Source organism: Leucopleurus acutus (assembly GCF_964270905.1).
Source record: "Leucopleurus acutus genome assembly, chromosome: 13".
Classification (NCBI taxonomy): Eukaryota; Metazoa; Chordata; class Mammalia; order Artiodactyla; family Delphinidae; genus Leucopleurus; species Leucopleurus acutus.
Window position 1 is genome coordinate 66,984,273 of NC_139155.1, and position 17,304 is coordinate 67,001,576.

Below are 17,304 nucleotides of genomic sequence, written 5' to 3' on the forward strand. Positions count from 1 at the left end.
CCCCAGAATGACCGTGGCACCACTGTGGGGCTCTTCTGCCCAGGGCAGGGGCCCAAGGCCAACCCACAGAGGAGCCCAGGTGTGCTGCGCCTAGTGACAGGTAACACAGCCCTGGCCCTCTGCACAGAGCCCCGCAGCCAGCAATGGGGATGGCCCAGGACCAACGGCTGTGACCCTCTGTGCTCATGTAGCCGCCGGGCCTGCCACCCTTGGGCAAAATGACCGCTCTGGGCCTCGGGGGTGGCACGTGAATAATACAAACGACAGCGATGACAAGGAAGCTGTAATGACACCAACCTCACGTGGCCGTTGTGAGAAGCAAAGTAACGGGAGGAAACTGGGGCGGGCGCCTGCTATCACACTGCCACCATCCCAGAGGCCTGCCTCCAAACCAGGGCGCTCTGCTTTCCCACAAAGACAAACTTGCGGGAAAAAAGAAGAAAATGGGAGTTTGTTCTTTTCACTTTATGGAAACAAATACCCAAAGCCTGAGCTGGTAACATGTATTAATTCTGCCATTCTCTACCTCAAACCTCGTGATGGAGCCAATGCTGTAACACCATATGCATCCTGGTTCTTGGGGAGGGAGGTGCCGCTTGCGGTCCCCACACCAGGGCCAGGGGAGCCCTGCACAGGTGCAGTGCTTCGAGGCTCTGAACCACGGCTGATCACTGCGCTGTGAAGTTCCTTCTAAATGGCGTCAAACGCAGTTACCCAGACGGTGATCCAAGCATGGACCCGCTGCACTGCCTTTGATCAGACTCACAAAATCACCCACTAGGGAATTTTGCCAGACACTAAGCAATTCACTCAGTCGCTCCCACGTTCTTTCACAACCAACTCCTCTCTCTTATTCACTGAGGCTCCCATATGCTGGACACTGTGCCAGGCATGGAAGCTCCAGGGCTCCCAGCATCACCAGGGAGACCGTGTCCTGTCTGCACACTGCTGCGGTAGAAAAGCCCATGAAACAACAAGGTCCCACTGTATAGCACAGGGAACTATACTCAACATCCTGGGATAAACCATAATGGAAAAGAATATAAAAAGGAATGTATACATGTGTATAACTGAGTCACTCTGCTGTACAGCAGAAATTAACACCACGTTGTAAGTCAACTATACTTCAATTAAATAAGTTATTTAAAAAAGAAAGAAAGAAAGAAAAGCCCACGAGACTCGTGGACCTGCAGACAGGGCAACAGTCAGCAGAGTGGGGCGGGGATGCGGAGCTGGGAGTGGGGTAAAGGTGGGCAGAGGAGGGGTTCCTGACCCTCCTTCCCCCGCTCAAGGGAGGGATGGGTTTATTTCCCTCCTATGAGGCGCAAGGCTCTGGAGCCTGAAGACCTGGGCTCTTATCCTTAGCAGCTGCCTCAGTTTCCCCACTATAAGCGGCTGAGTGGGTCAGGGGGAGATGGTGCATGCAGAACGCCTTGCAGGCGACGTGGCCATGGGCAGTTGATTCTCTCTCCTGTCCTGGCTCCCTGCTGGCCAGGGCCCCACCAGCCCCTGGCACCCAGGGCCGACCCAGCCAGGTGGACTGTGAGATGGGCCCTGGGAGTAGCCGTGGGCTTGCGGGTGGGCTTCCCAGGAGAGGTAATGTACATCTGAGGGGCGATAGGTGGGGAGGGTCTGAGAGGCTGTGGCCTCCTCAGGTTAGGTGAGTGGCCAACTCTGGCAGGGGACGGGAGGCAGACGGGGAACAGGTGGGAGAGGAGGCTGGGAGGGGCTGCTGGGCCCCCGGGGACAGTCAGGGGTCACGTGAACCCCACACCTGTTCCTCCCAGGTGGGAAGGAGATGTGTCTGCTCTCATTTCCAGGGCAGCGGGTGGTAAGGCCGTCATCCACACAGCCAGCGAGCTTCGCCCAAAGACCAGGTCCTGCCCAAGGGGCCACCACAACTGGGGAACTGTCCGCAGAGGCCCAGGAAGGATAAAAGGGTGGGGGAGCTTTAGAGCCTGATGGCGTGGGTGCCGTCCCAGCACAACGCTTACAGGGAACCATGTGTAAAAAGCTCGGCACCCCCTGCGCACAGCAAGTGTCCACAGCTAGTGTTTTCCTTCCCTGCCTGGGAGAAATCCTCCTAACCCTTTCCGGCCCCACTCTGTGGCCACTACCTCTCCCTCTGCAGGCCCCGCCCTGCCACTGAGGGTCACTCCCCAGCCCTTCCATGGCCCTCTACACACTTGGCCTTCACCAGTGGGTGTGTGAGCTGCTGCCCTGCTTAGCTACTCCTCCCAAAGGCTGTACTGCTGAGCCCACGTGAGACTCAGCATCACAAGGAAGATCCCTGGACCATCCCTGGGACCCCTGGATCCTCAGGGGCCGGACGGGTCTGCCTGGTCCTCGCTGAGTCCCTACCTGGCAAAGGCCCAGGGCAGGATCAGTGGGAAGCCACTCAGGTCTGGGTTCAAATCCCATCAGGCAGGACTTTCCTAACTGCTTGAGCCCCAAGTTCACTATGGGGCCGCTGACCTGCTCAGCTGCTGCCCCCCGAGGCCTCCTGAAGGCCCACCAGGCACCACCCTCGCAGGCCTGCTAGAAAGAACCCTGCCAACCGAAACCACAATAGGAGGGAAGGAGGCCGGGGCTCAGTACCACGTTCCCGTGGAAAAAAAAAAAAACACGTTTATGACTTGATTTCATAAAGCTCTGTTCCTGTGTCTTAGCAACCAAGCTAGGTCATTTCTCTGCAAGGCCAGGTGACCAGGGTGGCGAGGGGTAGTGACCAGCAGCTCTGCACCCTGCTCAGAGCCTGCACTTTCTCACTGACCTCGTCCAGGTGAGGAAACGGGGCTAGAATGGCTTTGTAAATGGTCACTTAGCAGGTAAGTGAGATGTGGGCCACTTAGAACTTTTACCCCTGAGATACAAGACCCACTTTGATTGAGACAGAGTGTATCGGGCACTCCCACTGGGCTACTATTGGGGCCACAGGTGAGTAAGACCTGAGCTTGACCTCAAGGGGCACAAAGCCTGGTGGGGGATCAGACGTTGAAATAATGGGCTAAACACTGCTCAGTGGGCTGGGACCACTGGGGGATCTAACCAGGAGGAACGGCTTCCTGATGGGGAACTCGGAGAGCCTCCCGGCTGTGGTGACGTCCATGTGGGGTTCTGAAGGATAAAAAGGGATCTGCCAGGCATCTGAAGGGTGGGGAAGGGGTATTCTAGAGGGTACAGTGCAGGCAACGGCAATACAGTTCAGTATTCCTGATCCAGAACCTCCCCCAGACATCCTGTTCCCTGAAACACGTACAAAAGGGGCCAGCCTCAAGGTGAGGGCCAGATGCCCCCTTGGGGAGCAGGGCCACAGGGACAGGCCTGCCTCAGTAGCCACGGTTCCTGGGATCTTGGAAACTGTCCAGAGAGCCTCCCTCCCTGCCCTGCTGGGAGCTCAGGATCTAAAGGCTAATGATAGTGATGCCTTCTCCTGAATCTGAAGGTTTAGAAATCTCCCTCTACTTCTCTCCTGAAGGCTGAACAACCCCAGACTCTTGGCCGTCTTGGGGGAAGGTGAAGAAGCAGCAGTCCATCTCCCTGTGTGGGGAAAGTGCAGCCTGCCCAGGGCCCTCCACAGGATGTGTTTGCCTGCGGGCTTTGTGTGGCCTGCCGTCCCCCATTTTCTGCTCCATTTCCATGACCCAGGCTTAATCGGAGCCCACGAGGTGGAAAACCCAGAGCCATTCACCATCCACAGGAGGGGGCTGCCCTGGCTGTGCGGCTGGTGGGAGGAGAGATTCCCTGAGTTCCCCAGTAGGGGCTCCCGTCAGTCAGGGCAGGGGGCAGGGAGGGGATGGTGGAGAGGCAGTAGGAAGCCAGTGTGGGGGAAGCAGCTTCCTCTTCTTACACTGAGATCTGGGCGGATCTGAGGGATGAGGATTTGTGCCTTCTGGGGACAGCTGGGGGTGGCTTCCACCCATCCTGGGTCCCCACCTTCCCAGGAAAGACCCTGGTAGGGCTGCAGCCTAAAGGTAAAAGGCACACCAGGGACTCAGGTCCCTGAGAATGGGGGTTTGCCCCAGGTGGATGCGAGGCCACCCTCCATGTGCTGACCTCAGAGTGGAAGGGGGCCTCTGCAGCCCTTGAGGGTCTCACCCTCACCATCATGAGGGCCATGACTCCCGCAGCACGCTACACAGACTTGGGTTTGCGTCCAGTTTGGCCACTTAGCAGCTGGTGACCCTGGGCAGCTCAGGGAGTTCTCTGTGCCTCTGTCTCCACGTGGATATTAGCGGTACTAACGAAGCTGTGGGGAGGGGTAAGGGGTCCTGGATGGGAGTGGGCTCCCCTCGGGGCTCGGGGGTGGGAGCCACATGGATGCCTTAGTTACAGCTCCCTGGTCCAAACCCCTCCTAGTAACAGGGGTGGAGGCCAAAGCCTGGCCAGGAGTGGGGACGCTTTGCCTAGGTGGCCCCTCTGCACACAGCGGGGGTTTGGGCGTTCAGGGTCTGACAGCCTCCCAGAACTGAGCCGGCTCTTGCCAGGTGAGAAGCAGCTGTCAGGAAGGGTCCCTGGAATAAATGCAGGACTCTGCACTAGGCTGGGCTCCCAGCACCTCACTTCTGTGCCCCCACAGTGGAGGTGGATGGGAGAGGCCCTCACGTCAGGTTCATGTTTGCAGGGGGCGCAGATCCCAGCCCAGGGTGCAGGCTCGTCACTTGGGTCCAGCACTCCAGGTGCCAGAACTGCTAACAGGCTTGCTAATCATCCTCAGGGGCCTGAGCTTCCCATCAAACAATTCATTATGCACTTAGGTAGCGAGCTGTTTTTATGGCTTCATAAACACAGATGAGCCTCTGATGCCTGATAAAATACTTTCGCTAGAGACGCCAGCTGAGCAGCGCATTATCTGGGAAAAACCAAAACCGCTTACTCAAGACGATGCGGCTCAGTCTCCGCATGTGGGGAGGCCATGCCAGGGAAACTGCGGGGAAGCACAAATGCATCATTATGCCTTAAATGCTCGATATCGGTGCCTGTCACCGGAAGAAGGACAGGGACAGAGGCCCCTAGAGTCTGGGGGCTGTAAGGAGGCCAGAGGGCCGAGAGAGTGGACACGGGAAAAGGAGAGAGAAGACCAGTGACAGGGCCAAACAGCAGGGCGGCCACAGAGCTGCAGTCCAGCAGCCTCTCTGCACGTGGGCGCCACTGCACATGGCACACTGAATGCCATGGACAAAGTCCACACCTGCGGGCACCTGTGCGTGTTTCCCTGGAGTCTGGGAAGAGGGTACAGGGTCTTGGCCTGCAGTGGGCTCCAGCCTCCACCTTCCCACCCTGCCCTCAGGTTTCCTGGTGTTGGACGGAGAGCCTAGTCTCTGCTCTGACCCCCCTGCTTTGGAGGCTGAATCCCCCAGCTGGGGCTCACCTGGGCACTGGTACTGCCCACTGTCTCTGCGGCTAGCCTGCCTGAACCGCGTTCTCTGGACCCACCTCCTCTGAGGCGGCCTCCATCTCCCCACACCTCTGTGCTCTGGCCCCCAGCTCCCACGGTGCCATCCTAGCTGGGATGTGCTCATCCTGGGGGCTGTCCTTGGGAGGAGGCTGTGGCCTCCTCTGACACATCAGACCTGTGTCCAGAGGGAGCACATGCACCTCTGGGGAACACTCATCAGGCAGAAAGAGGAAGGACCCAGAAGCTCGGTTCAGCCTTGAACTCTCTGCCACTGCGGAGAGACCCTCCCGGTTCGCGGTCACAGCTGTGTGGCTCCCAGAACCCGTGGAAAGGGGGAACTCCTGGGGCTGAACCCCTCAGTCCACAGACGTGGGTCCTCGTTCAGCTACTTACTCTCAGGTTGGCACGGCTGTGGTGGCCTCAACTCGAAAGCTCTTCTGACTGAGGGACCCCCACCACACATGCAAGCCCCCCATGGTTACAGGTCCCAATCCTGCTGCATTTGGGCCACGTACTGGGGGAAAGAGCAGCAGCAGCTGTTGCTGAAAAATGCGGCAGCCGCGTCCCTACTGTGTGTGCTGAGCCGGCTGCTTAGGTTGGGCGCTCCCTTCCTCGCCCAGGCCTGAAGCACCTGCGGGCTCAGCCGGATCTCACACCCAACTCCAAGCTCCACCCAACAATGAAAAGCAGTGTCCTCACCCCGTGACGACGCGTGGATGAGATGACACGGAGGATGACGAGAGCAAGAGGGAGCCCTGGCCTGTCCCTCACCCTGGCCACCCACTGGGGGACTGGGGAGCCACCTCCCTCTTGGGGCCCTGGGCCGGGCCGGCGGCACTCACATTGATCATAGCATTTGAAGTGATGCGGAAAAGGGTGGCCCGCTCGCTGACCGCCTTCAGCTTCTCGCCACTCTCACAGGGGATCCTGAGGCCGTCCAGCTCGCTCAGGGAGCGCTGCAGTGCCACGCCGTGCTTGGCCACGAGCTCATTGCACGTGCTGAGGTCGTCCAGCTTCAGGGAGAGCTTCTTGATGGTGTCGTGTAGCTCGCTCTTGTCAGCTGGGGAGGCAGTCTCGTCCTCGTCGTCCCCAGAGTCATCTGTGGAGACACGCGGGGTCGCCATGGTTCTTACGGAGCAACACACACCCAGAGGCCCGGGAGGTTGCCGGCTCCTGGCCAGGGCGAGGTGTCTGCACAGCCCCTCTGGAGTCAGTGCGGGGGATGGAAGAGGGGACCAGCTTGAATGACAGGGCCTGGGCTGTGCTTTTCAGGGGGCACCAGCACCCCCCAAGCTGATGTGCAGGCAGGGGTGGGCTGTCCAGGTGAAGAGGTGGAGATGGCTGTGTGGGAGCACTCCCATCCCAGACCCCGCAGACCCTGAATGAAGCCCGGGCACTGTCGCCACGTCACAGGCCCAGCCCGGGCTGACCCATGCCTCCCCCGCCAACCTGACCTTGCTCTCCGCTGTCCGCCCACCCCCGGTCCCTGCAAACAATGAGTGCTCGTGCTTCGGGCCTTTCCCTCTGTGTCCCCACTGTATCCCCACTGTGTTCCCACTGCCTGGAACCTCCTCACCACCCCCAGCTCCTCAGAGGTCTCACCCCTGCCCAGCCCAATGCCGCCCCATCTTCAGAGCCGGCCTGAAGACCCCCCAGGCCACAGTCACAGCTCCCTCCCCGCTGCGACCGGTGACCCCCTCCTGCAGGTCTCCCCTGAGGAGCAAGGCCATGCTCACCTATGGGCGTCTCCTGTGTGGAGACACTGGCTGTGGCCTCTCAATGGCCTTGTCAGGGTAGGGACTGTACCACTCCCAGGGGACAGACAGGTGATGAAGCTCAGGTAGGTGAAGTCCTGGCCCAGGCCCCCTGGCTAGTCTGTCTGCCTCCAGAGCCACCCTCTTCACGCCTGGGGGCCTCCATGAGGAGCCAGGCAGGTGCTCACGCCCCACCCCCTCCCTGCTTACTCGACTCCAGGTGCCCTCGGCACCCCTTCCTGGGAGTCTGAGGTACCTTGGAGCCTGGCCCGCTGCCAGCCCAGCTTGTGTCCAAAGGGGCGCGGGGCTATGGGAGCCTCCGGGGTGCTCTGCGGCAAGTGGGGTGGGGTGGGGAGCTGGCCTGGGCCCTGCTGCTACTTCGACACTGGCCTGTGAGTACCAGAGGCTGTAATTGCTGAGCGGTGTCTGAGATGCCTTGATTTAGAAATAATTAACAAGAAACCTTTTTTTTTGGTGAAGGAAATCTGTAACCCAAGATAGAAATTTTTGAAAAAAGGATGCATTGTGAGAGAACAGATTTCCTCCCATGGCAGACAGGGTGCATGGGGGTGGCCACAGCTGAAACACTGCTCCGCACACGCCCTGAGCTGGAGGCAGGGCCTGGCCAGCCTCGGAGGGGTGCCTGGAGCGAGGAGGTGGCAGGGGGCAGCATCCAGGCTGGGGGCAGGGCTCGCCCACCCCATCCAGCCCAACTGCAGCCCCGAAATGACCCAGTGTCTGGAGACCACACGTGCCGGGCCAGGCCCTGGGCCACTCGCTTGACCAGTGTGAACGCTGAACCTCAGTGGCCAGCAGTGCAGGCGTGAAAACGCAGCTTCTGAGACACCAAGCCACCGGTTTAGGGCCCTGTTATCAAGGGGGGCAGTGCTGGATCTGAACCCAGGGGGATCTGCACGGAATTGTTTCCTCTCTCTGGATCACCTTAGAAAGGCTCCAATGGCTGACGCGTATCTTGCCTTCCTGGGTGCCAGGCACTGGGCAGGGCGCTGCCTTGGTTATGCACGTTGATGACCCAGTGAGGTAGGTTTGAGGGGCAGACAGGTGCTTTGAAATTGCCCAGGGCCACAGGCGGGGAAATTCTGGAGCCTCCAGGCCTGTCCGGCTTCAGAGCCTAGGCTCTTAGTTACAACGCAACCTCCTCTCACTTTCCAGGTTCAACGTGTCAAACAACCAGAATGGCCACCAACCAGTCAGCACAGCTGCTGCTGGGCACTGGGAGGGGCACACGGGGGCATGCTGACTGTGGGTCAGCCTGAAAGTGACCCCCTGTGCTCTGAGAAAGAACTGACCAACCTAACTCGGAGCATCTTCCTGCGGGACGGGCAGAGGGTGGGTAATCGCACCTTAGCAAGCAGCTCTTAGGGTCCAAGTTCAGGTCCAGCTGCCAGGGACACAGGAAAGTGCTTGTTCTGCTCCCAAGTTGCTGGCTGTGTTGCTAGGGGAGGGATGGGAAGACACCTGACCAGCAAAGTCTGTTCTATGGGGATGCGCAGGCAAAGTACCTCTCAGAGGGGCAGTGAGATCAGAATGGGGGGGGGGAGGGGCGAGAGGAGGAGTGACTGGATGAATGATCTTGGGTGCATCCCAGGAGGCCTGCATGGAAGCGGCAGGTCACACACAGAAGGGCAGGGTCTGGAGAAGGATGTGAGTAGTAGCACAGAGGAGCTAGCTGGAGAGGGCACAGCTAAGGAGCCTGGGCCTTCATCCCTTGGCAAAACGGAGTATGTGGGCATTTGAGCAGAGGTCCATGGATGAGAGGAGGCTGGTGACAGACTGAAGGGCAGAGCTGAACAATGAAGGGGACCCTGGCCCCCAAATGGTGAACTGTGGCCAGGCTGAGTCCCAGGTCTCAGTTCAGGGTCAGGGGTCTTTGCAAGGAGTAAATCCATGTGGGACACACAGATGAAGCTCAACATCAGAGATGCATATGAAACCACTCAATGTGACGTTCCTCAAAGTAGCAAAAAGAATAGATGGCATTAACTCATCTTGTGCTTTCTGAAGGATGAACTGGCAGTTACCCATCTAGAGCCATGAAAAGGGCTCCTCGGCTTCCACTGCCCCCCCACACACCCCCACCTGCCCCCCGGACGGGAGCTCTGCTGGTGGTGCATGTCGTCCAAGGAAGGAAAACACTCATACGTGCAAAGTCGCTTAGGCTGTGGTTCTCAAGCTTGTGGCCTTGGGGGTTCTCAGGCTTTTCTGACCCCACACATCTTCACTGTCCCCACTCCCACTGGGAATAAAACTCAGGCACGGTGAGCATCTGAGAGGAACAAAGTAACAATCCACATCTCAATAACACAGCAGACACTGAACTATCCATGGACTTAAAAATCCTACAGGAATTCTGCAACTATATAAATACAAGAATAGCAGCAACTGGAATCTAGGACCACATCGAAGCCACACATCCACCCACGGTGGAGCCCTGGCCTGCCTCAAAGCTCATGTGAAGGCCAGAACTCAGCACAGAGCAGCTATGCGGAGGAGCTTCCAGGCTGCCCCTGGTGTAGGAAAAATCAGGTGGTCGGAGAGCAGAGGCTTGAGCTCCGGGGCACCTCCCCAGGCGGGGGCGCTCACACGTCTGCCCCAGCCGCTGACATGAGGAGCCTGCGGTCCCTGCGCAGTGGGGAGGTGCCAGCACAGGGCCGAGGGTGGAGGAGGCAGGACTGGACAGGAGATCCCCTTCACCGGGCAGTAGGTGTGAGCAAGGGGCCGGTTAGGGGAGCCCAAAGTGCACATGGCACCTGCCCTCTGCCTGGTGAAGATCGTTTGCCATCCTCCACGCCGAATCTCAACCCCTGAGCACAAGGCCCGTCTCTCCCGCTCTCCCCGGGACACGCTGGCCTGCAGGGCCCCTCACCCACTCCCACCGAGCTCCCTGCGGTCAGTTGCCTTGCTCCACTCATGCTGGCCTCTGGCTGGCTCTGCACCAGCTGGTGAGCCCCGGGAAATGCTGCGTGAGTTGCACTCAGACCCAGCCCAGTCTCAGCAGCTCGGGAAGCAAGTTCTGGAAGAGGCAGCTTCCTACTGCTCAGCCGTGAAGGGCTGGGTGGGAAGGCGGCGTCCGGCAGCAAACAGCCACAGCAATGGACGGTGGCAGCAATGGACAGTGGCAGTAGTGGCCAGGGCATACACAAGGTGCCGGCACTTCTTAAAGCACTGGACAAATAACTCACTTAATCTTTGCACCCTTAGCACCCTCATTTTACAGGTGAGAAAGCAGAGGATCAGAGCAGGACGGGTCCTACAGAGAGTAAGTGGTGGGGCTGGGGTCCCTCCCCTGGTCTCTCAGCACAGGCCACACTGAGGGGGTCACTAACAGGGGCATCTCACCCTGCCCTCTCCCTGCTAGCCTACATCATCTCACCCTCCTCCCCCACCCCTCCCGAGACTGTTAGCCTCACCAGGAAGAGGACAGAGCCAGAATGTCTGTACTGGGGGTGGCGGCGGGACTGCAGACCCTGCCACCCACACCCTCATCTCAGCGGGAGGGCTGAGGTTCAGGGCAGGAAGCATCTGGCCAAGACCACCAGCAGCCAGAGAACAGAAGCCCACATCCCTGCATGGCCAGCCTCCAAGGACAGTGACCCCAGGGAGCCAAACTGGAAGAAGGACTGGAGAGCTGGAGGGGGCAAAGGGGAGGCCCAGGCAGGGGGCAGGCGGCAGGGGCTTCTGCCCTCCCATCCTCCCGGCCCCAGCTGCCAGGGCCATCGTGCTGAACCCCTGCTTCCCCAGGCCTTGCTCTGCCTGCCTGTCTTGCGCTGCTGCTCTGGGTCTGCTTCTAACGTTCAGATCAAACCTTCACAGAAAAGCGACTCAGCAGGAGCCCAGTGAGTTGCTCCACCAGCTGCAAAGACTGTGGCTTCTGAGACCAGGAAGCGGGCCTGGCAGATGGGGAAGGTGACTCTGCTCTTCTTCCCCAGGCAACTCTGCACCAACGAGCCTGCACCTTCTGATGAGAAAGACTTCCTGGGGAACTCAGGCCTGACATTCCTCAGCCAGTGGCACCCCGAGCCTCCCTGGCTAAAGTGACAAAAGCAAACAGCAGCTCCAGACTGTGGAACATGTAAAGAACAATCAACCCAGTCTCCAAGCCAGGGGCGGGGTTCAAGGTAAGGTGCAGGCAGCTCTGGGGATGGCGGGATCACATGCAGCAAATGACCGTGGAATAAAGGGCTCAAGCCTGTTCTCAGACACGACCATTTCTAGAAAAGCACCGACTCCTGAAATACCCACTGATTTTCACCAGCTAAATGCAAGAATGAATTCTCCTTTTTGTTAGATGAGAATAAATCCATAAAACTCGGGTTACCAACGTGTTTACAAGGCAGCAGTCACAACTTCTCTGTCCATCCCGGCCAGGCCAGCAGAGTACGGCAGTGGCCTCCCATCCATGGCAAGCTTCCCAAGTGCATGAGTTTCCAACCCTTATCCTGGGTTGGCTAGTGTCCCCCCAAAATCATGCCCTTCCTGGAACTTCAGAATGTGACCTTATTTGGGCTGATGCAGGTATAATTAGTTAAGATGAGTCATATTGGAATAGGGCGGGTCCTTAATCTAATATGACTGACCTCCTTACAGGAAGAGAAGCAAAGACACAGAAACACTCGTGATGACACAGAGACTGGAGTGAAGCATCTGCAAGCCAAGGACTGCCAGCAACACCAGAAGCTGATCAGTACTCTGACTTACTGCCCTGAGGGGTGGTCCCTGGATGCTCCCTAGATAAGCACTGAGACTCCCACCTGGGCACAGAGACCTCACAGGTCTCTCTGTTCTCCCCTCAAGCCTGGCACACATGCCTCCCTGACTGCTCAGGGAGGTGGCCTGGGACAGCGGAGGAGCCCGGTTCTGGGCCAGGCAGTCCTGCTTCAACCCCACGTGGCCTTGGCTAAGGGTGCTTGTCCATACTCTGGGGATATTCATACCTCCTCTGGAAAAGGATTTAAGTCCCCAGCGTGCAGCCAGGGCAGAGCTGGGACTTCCTGGCCCCCCACCCACCAATATCCCTGTCACCCTCATCAGCACAGCTCACTTTTTGCACATAACCAGTCTTGAGTTTACTTCAAATCATAGAGGCTTGGAGCCAGAGGGAGCCCCGGTGTGTCTGCTGTGCCCCCACCCCCGCTTGGGGGTCTCCTTGAACCCTTCAGTAGCCGGCTGCAGCTGAGGAGCCACTGGGCACCCGCACCAGGGCCGGGACCCTCTTTCACCTGGAACTCCTGGGAAGGAGTGGGTTGCCATGGAAACAGCCAGCAGAGCAGAGCCAGGTGGGCTATTTTTAGAAGTGGAGCTTTTTTACCCCCATCTTTGAGGAAAATGGATCAAGTTTCTGGGTGGGGAGGCAGCTTTTTGAAACCAAGAAACCAAAAGGCTGCACAGATTGGTCTGGAAGGTGGGGGAGGCGACATGGTGGGGACATGGGAGCCAGGGGCCCTGTGGCTGCCCCATTTTGCATTGTCTCTTGCTTGTTTCTCTGGGGAATCTGGCTTTGCCCTCGACTGCCCACAAGCTCCTCGGGGTCAAGGCACAGGATGACCAGGGCCCCCCTCCCCTCACACACTGTGGCTGGAGATGAGTGACAGCAGCACTGGCTGAGGAGGGGCCTCAGGACAGGTGAGGTGAAGGCTGGGGAAGCCCAGCACTCACGCCTCCCTCTGCACCTCCACCCAGCGCTGGGCAGGACAAGGTTTGGGGGGAGGTGGTGCTTAGATGGGTCCTGGCAGAGGGACAGGACTGCAGCGGAAGGGGACAGGCCTATGGAGGTGAGGAGACAAGTTCAGGGACACCAGCAGGGTTCTGAACAGGGAGGGACATTCAGATGGCTCATCCACCTCTAGGTGCCAGCAAGCCAGGGACCCCCGCCCTCGCCCAGCCAGGCCATGCTCTGCCTGCGCTCCATGCCCTTGCTTCCTCTTGGCTCTTCAGCCCATCTAGTGCCAGGGAGACCCCGTGGCTTTCCCACCTCCTTGCCACTCTCCAAATTTCTTTCCTCCTCTCCTCCGTCTGCAGATGGCTGCTCCCGGGGCTTCCCTGGTGGCCCAGTGGTTAAGAATCCGCCTGCCAATGCAGGGGACACGGGTTCAAGCCCTGACCCAGGAAGATCCCACATGCCGCAGAGCAACTAAGCCCGCACGCCACAACTACTGAAGCCCGCGCACCTAGAGCCTGTGCTCCGCAACAAGAGAAACCACTGCAATGAGAAGCCCGCGCACCGCAATGAGTAGTAGCCCCCACTCGCACGCAGCAACGAAGACCCAACACCGCCAAAAATAATAAATAAATAAAATAAATTTATTTTTTTAAAAAAGATGGCTGCTCCCCAAGGCCCAGTACCCATCGTTTCACCTGAGCACTGCCCTGAGCCCTCGGGCTCCCCAGCACTTGCCCCTGGACCTGCCTCCGGCTGATGGGAGTAACATTCAAAAATGTAAAAAGAAGGTGATGGCTTCTTGGATGACAAGGTACAAAACTTGCTAGCCAGGCACTAGGCCACTGACCGGGCAGGGCCCAGAGGGGGTCAGGGGAATAAGAGAGAAGCCTTGTCCCATTGGCCAGGAGTCACGGGAGGAGGCAGCCACACAAGGGGACCCACAGCCATCCATGGGTGGGTGGCGCAAGGCAGGTGGAGGCCAGCAGACAGCCAAGGAGTGCCACTAGCTGGTGTGGGGAAGGGGCGGGGGGACAGGACACATGCTGTCTGAGTGCCTGCTCACCCCAGGCTGGCCCCGTCCCAGCCCCCTGCCACTCCACAGAAGAGAGGGCACAGGGAGGGTGGGGAAGGATCCCTGCTCCCTGCTCCACCATGGCAGGGAGCCTGCATCAGTGCAGCGTGGGCCCTGCTGTGCCCGTAGCCTAAGACCCAACTTAGAACGGCAGCTGACGATGCTGACATCATGCCCTGACCCAGCAGTGCTCCCTGACCCAGCAGCATGGTAAATGGATTAATGGGGACAGGTGCTGCTCCCCTCCCTCTCCGCAGGACAGGGAGGGGACAAGGCCTAACCCCCGAGCCCTGCAGCCTTCCAGCCCTGCAGCCTTCCAGCCATGGTCTGGGACCCTGAGTGGCCACACCTCCCTGGGGCCCCCAGGACCCCATGGGGGGCTTTCATCTCGCCTGAACACTAAGAACTTTGAGCAGGGAGTGCCTCCCGCTTTCCTGCAGTCTGGCTGTGCAGAGACCCCCCACCGCAGGGCCTCTGAGGAGACAAGCACAGCCAGCGGGCGCTGGTTTCAAGTGAGAACCGTGGGGCCCTGCACTCTCGGCAGAAAACAGCCACTTCCAATTTGCAGTGTTAGCATCTCAAAAATTCAATTACAGCAGGTTTGCTGACTGTTATTTAGATTTCGGGAGGTTTGTTAAGCTGCCCAAATTCAATTGCAGAATCCAATCAGCTGGATGCTGACAACAGAAACAGGCCTTGAGGCAGGTCCACGAGGTCAAGTGACTTTGGTGGCTCTGAGACCCTACAGCCCTGTTGCTCAGTGACAGCCTATCCTGTGCTTCCTTGGGTCATGACTTCGCCATGTTATGACACAGTTTGCTGCATGAACCACACCCAGGAGAGGAATGGGTGGCGTGGAGAGTTATGGACTGTGCCCAAGACCCAAGGCTCCTGAGTGGTGGAGCTGGGATTGGCAGAGTGGTCTTTACAAAGAGTCTGATGGCCCCTGCCACTCCCATGGCCCTGAGGCTGAGAGACTGCAGCAGCTCACTCCACCCAGCCCAAGATGAAGCCTGTACTGGCCAGTGACCACCTGGCCTGGACTGGGCGAGTGGGGAGGTGAGCCCTGCCTGGGGTGACGCTGCTCCTGTGGTCCTTTGCCCTGGAGGAGGGCCCCACTCAGGCAATGGGGAGAGGGAGGCTGAGAGGTCTCCTAGTCTTGACAGAGAAGGGCTCAGACAGGAGCCCCGGGGTGGGGTCCCAAGAGGCCTTGGGAGGAGGTGACTGCCTTACAGGCACACCCTGCAAGGGGTGACACAGGAGGAGGTGCTGCTCCAGGGGGATGAGGTCCAGGAGCACAGGGCCAGAGCCCTGAGGAGGAGCACCCCTGAAGTGCAGTCCCTGAGGCAGGTCGGAGGCCTCAGCGCTGGAGAGTGAAGCACGGGAACCAGGTCAGACGAGACAGGGAGCCACTGGGGGCCCCTGGGAACGGGAGTGCCCCCCCAACAAGGTACTGCCAGTCCTTCCTGACTGGGAAATCCAGAAGGAAAGCAGATCTGTCTTTCCCAAAGTACATTCTGTGGGACACTAGTCCTGCAGGGGGTTCTGCAGAAAAAGAAACCAGTGATTTAAAAAAAAAAACTTCCAAAAATAGGATGAATGACGTCCTTCCCAGCCAAGGAGGCAGGTGACTGAAAGCTCTGAGAAGCTTGGCCTTGAGGATACCGGAAGGCATGGAGGAATCTAATCTGATGGAAAAATCAGATAATAATAAATAATAAATCGTGAAACCCTGGTAGGCAGATGGAAAACACAAGCCAGAGCACCGGCATCATATGACCTTTGTGGGCCCTCTGTGGCCCATCTCCCCTCCTCTCTCTCTGGCGATCAGCATGGGGTGTGTTGAGGGCACCAGGAACCGGGTGAGACCACATTCAGGCTCTCCAGCAGCTTCCACTGGAGAGGGGTGCAGGGGTGGCACCCCAACCTGGACAGCTATCAACAAGGCTGAGGTGGGGCCCCAGGGATGGGTGCCCTGGGCTGACACAAAAGTCGGGCTTTGCTTCCAGTCCACAGGGGATGCAGAGGCAGGAACCTCATCCCACAAACACGAATCTGTAGGCCAGTATCTGTGGTGACTGAATCTCTGATCTTCTCAGGGAAAAACACCCCCAGGGACCCCTGGGCTGGCTGTAGAGGCCAGAAAGCAGCGGAAGGCTGGGCGAAAACCTCAGAGAGCAAAGAAACAAACCCCCTTTCCTCTCACTGGAAGGGGCTAGGGCGCAGGGTCAGAGCCACGAGCCACATGATGGGTGAAAAATAAGTGTATGCAAACGACGGCTAGGACGCCCGCAGAACCAGGTGCCTTCCTCCTCAGCAGAGGGCTGTGACCTGGGGCCACACAGCATCCTCAGGATGATGGACGGCTCTGGGAGCAGGGCCCAACTCCAGGGAAATAAACACTGGTGCAGAGATGGAGCCTAAAAATAGAGGCGCAGGCTCCAATTATGGCATCTTCTGAGATGCTGAAGCCAACCTGCCACCCACAGCCCCCTCCAGCCCGCAGAGCGCCCAGCCCACCCAGAGCTTCCACCCTAACCAGGGTTTCCACGGGGTCTCCTAAAGGAATGGGGTGCCGTCCCAGATCCAGCACTGCAGGGAGCTGGCATCCTACGCATCCCCCCCCCTCCAGACTCACTCATCTGCCCCGTCCTGGTTTGAGTCTTGCCCCAAGGTCCCAAGGTGCAGAGGTGGGCTGCCCCTCAGCCAACCTGAGGCAGGTGCGTGAGGGCTGGACCCCACGCCAGCTGGGTTTGGGCGGAGACGCTGCAGCCCACCCCCTGCCGGTACCAGCTGACTGGGGGCGAGGCGCCGCTGCTCTCACCTGAGCCCTTGTTTAAGGGGCACGAGAGAGGCAGCTGGAGCACGGACGCTCCTCTTCCTCCGATCTGCTGATGTCGAGACAGGAACCCACCTGCGTCTCAACACGGTGGATCCTCCCGGAGGCACCCGCCTCACCTAGACAACAGTGAGCCTCCTCAGGGGGCTGCCATGCTCCCCCAGCCTCCACTGCAAGCCTCTAAACTCCATCCCACCTGTCTGCTTACTCCTGGCTCACAGAAAGCCCCCTGCAGGCCCGGCCTCCAGGTCAGGGGGACCGCCTGGTGCCTTGGTGGCGGGAAGGGCATCAGTATTTTTTAAGTTTCTCCAGGAGATTTCACACCGCAGCCGGGTGAGAACTGCTGGGTTAGATGCTGGCGAGGCCTCACCAGCTTTAACAGCTCATAATCCGAGGCTCCAGCCACATGTTTTCTCAGCGCTCCATATCTGTCCCCCACACCCTGCACCCCACCTCCAGGTGCTGCCTCCCAGCTCTGCAGACTAGGGAACCAAGGCCGAGGGGCTCACGTGGCCTCCAGGCATCTGGCTCCTGGGGCTCCCTCTCTCCGGGGCCCTACAC

At 58.9% G+C, this 17,304-nt stretch overlaps 1 protein-coding gene across 1 annotated transcript in view; it reads right to left on the reverse strand.

Moving 5' to 3' along the window:
* The window catches only part of OSBP2 (oxysterol binding protein 2), a gene marked incomplete at both ends in the record, with an annotated part of 138,761 nt that overhangs the window by 25,435 nt on the left and 96,022 nt on the right, over window positions 1–17,304 (reverse strand). The window contains one exon of the mRNA XM_082853744.1: window positions 6,241–6,497. Within this exon, the coding sequence (XP_082709870.1) occupies window positions 6,241–6,497 (257 nt within the window). The remainder of the gene's footprint in view (window positions 1–6,240; window positions 6,498–17,304) is intronic.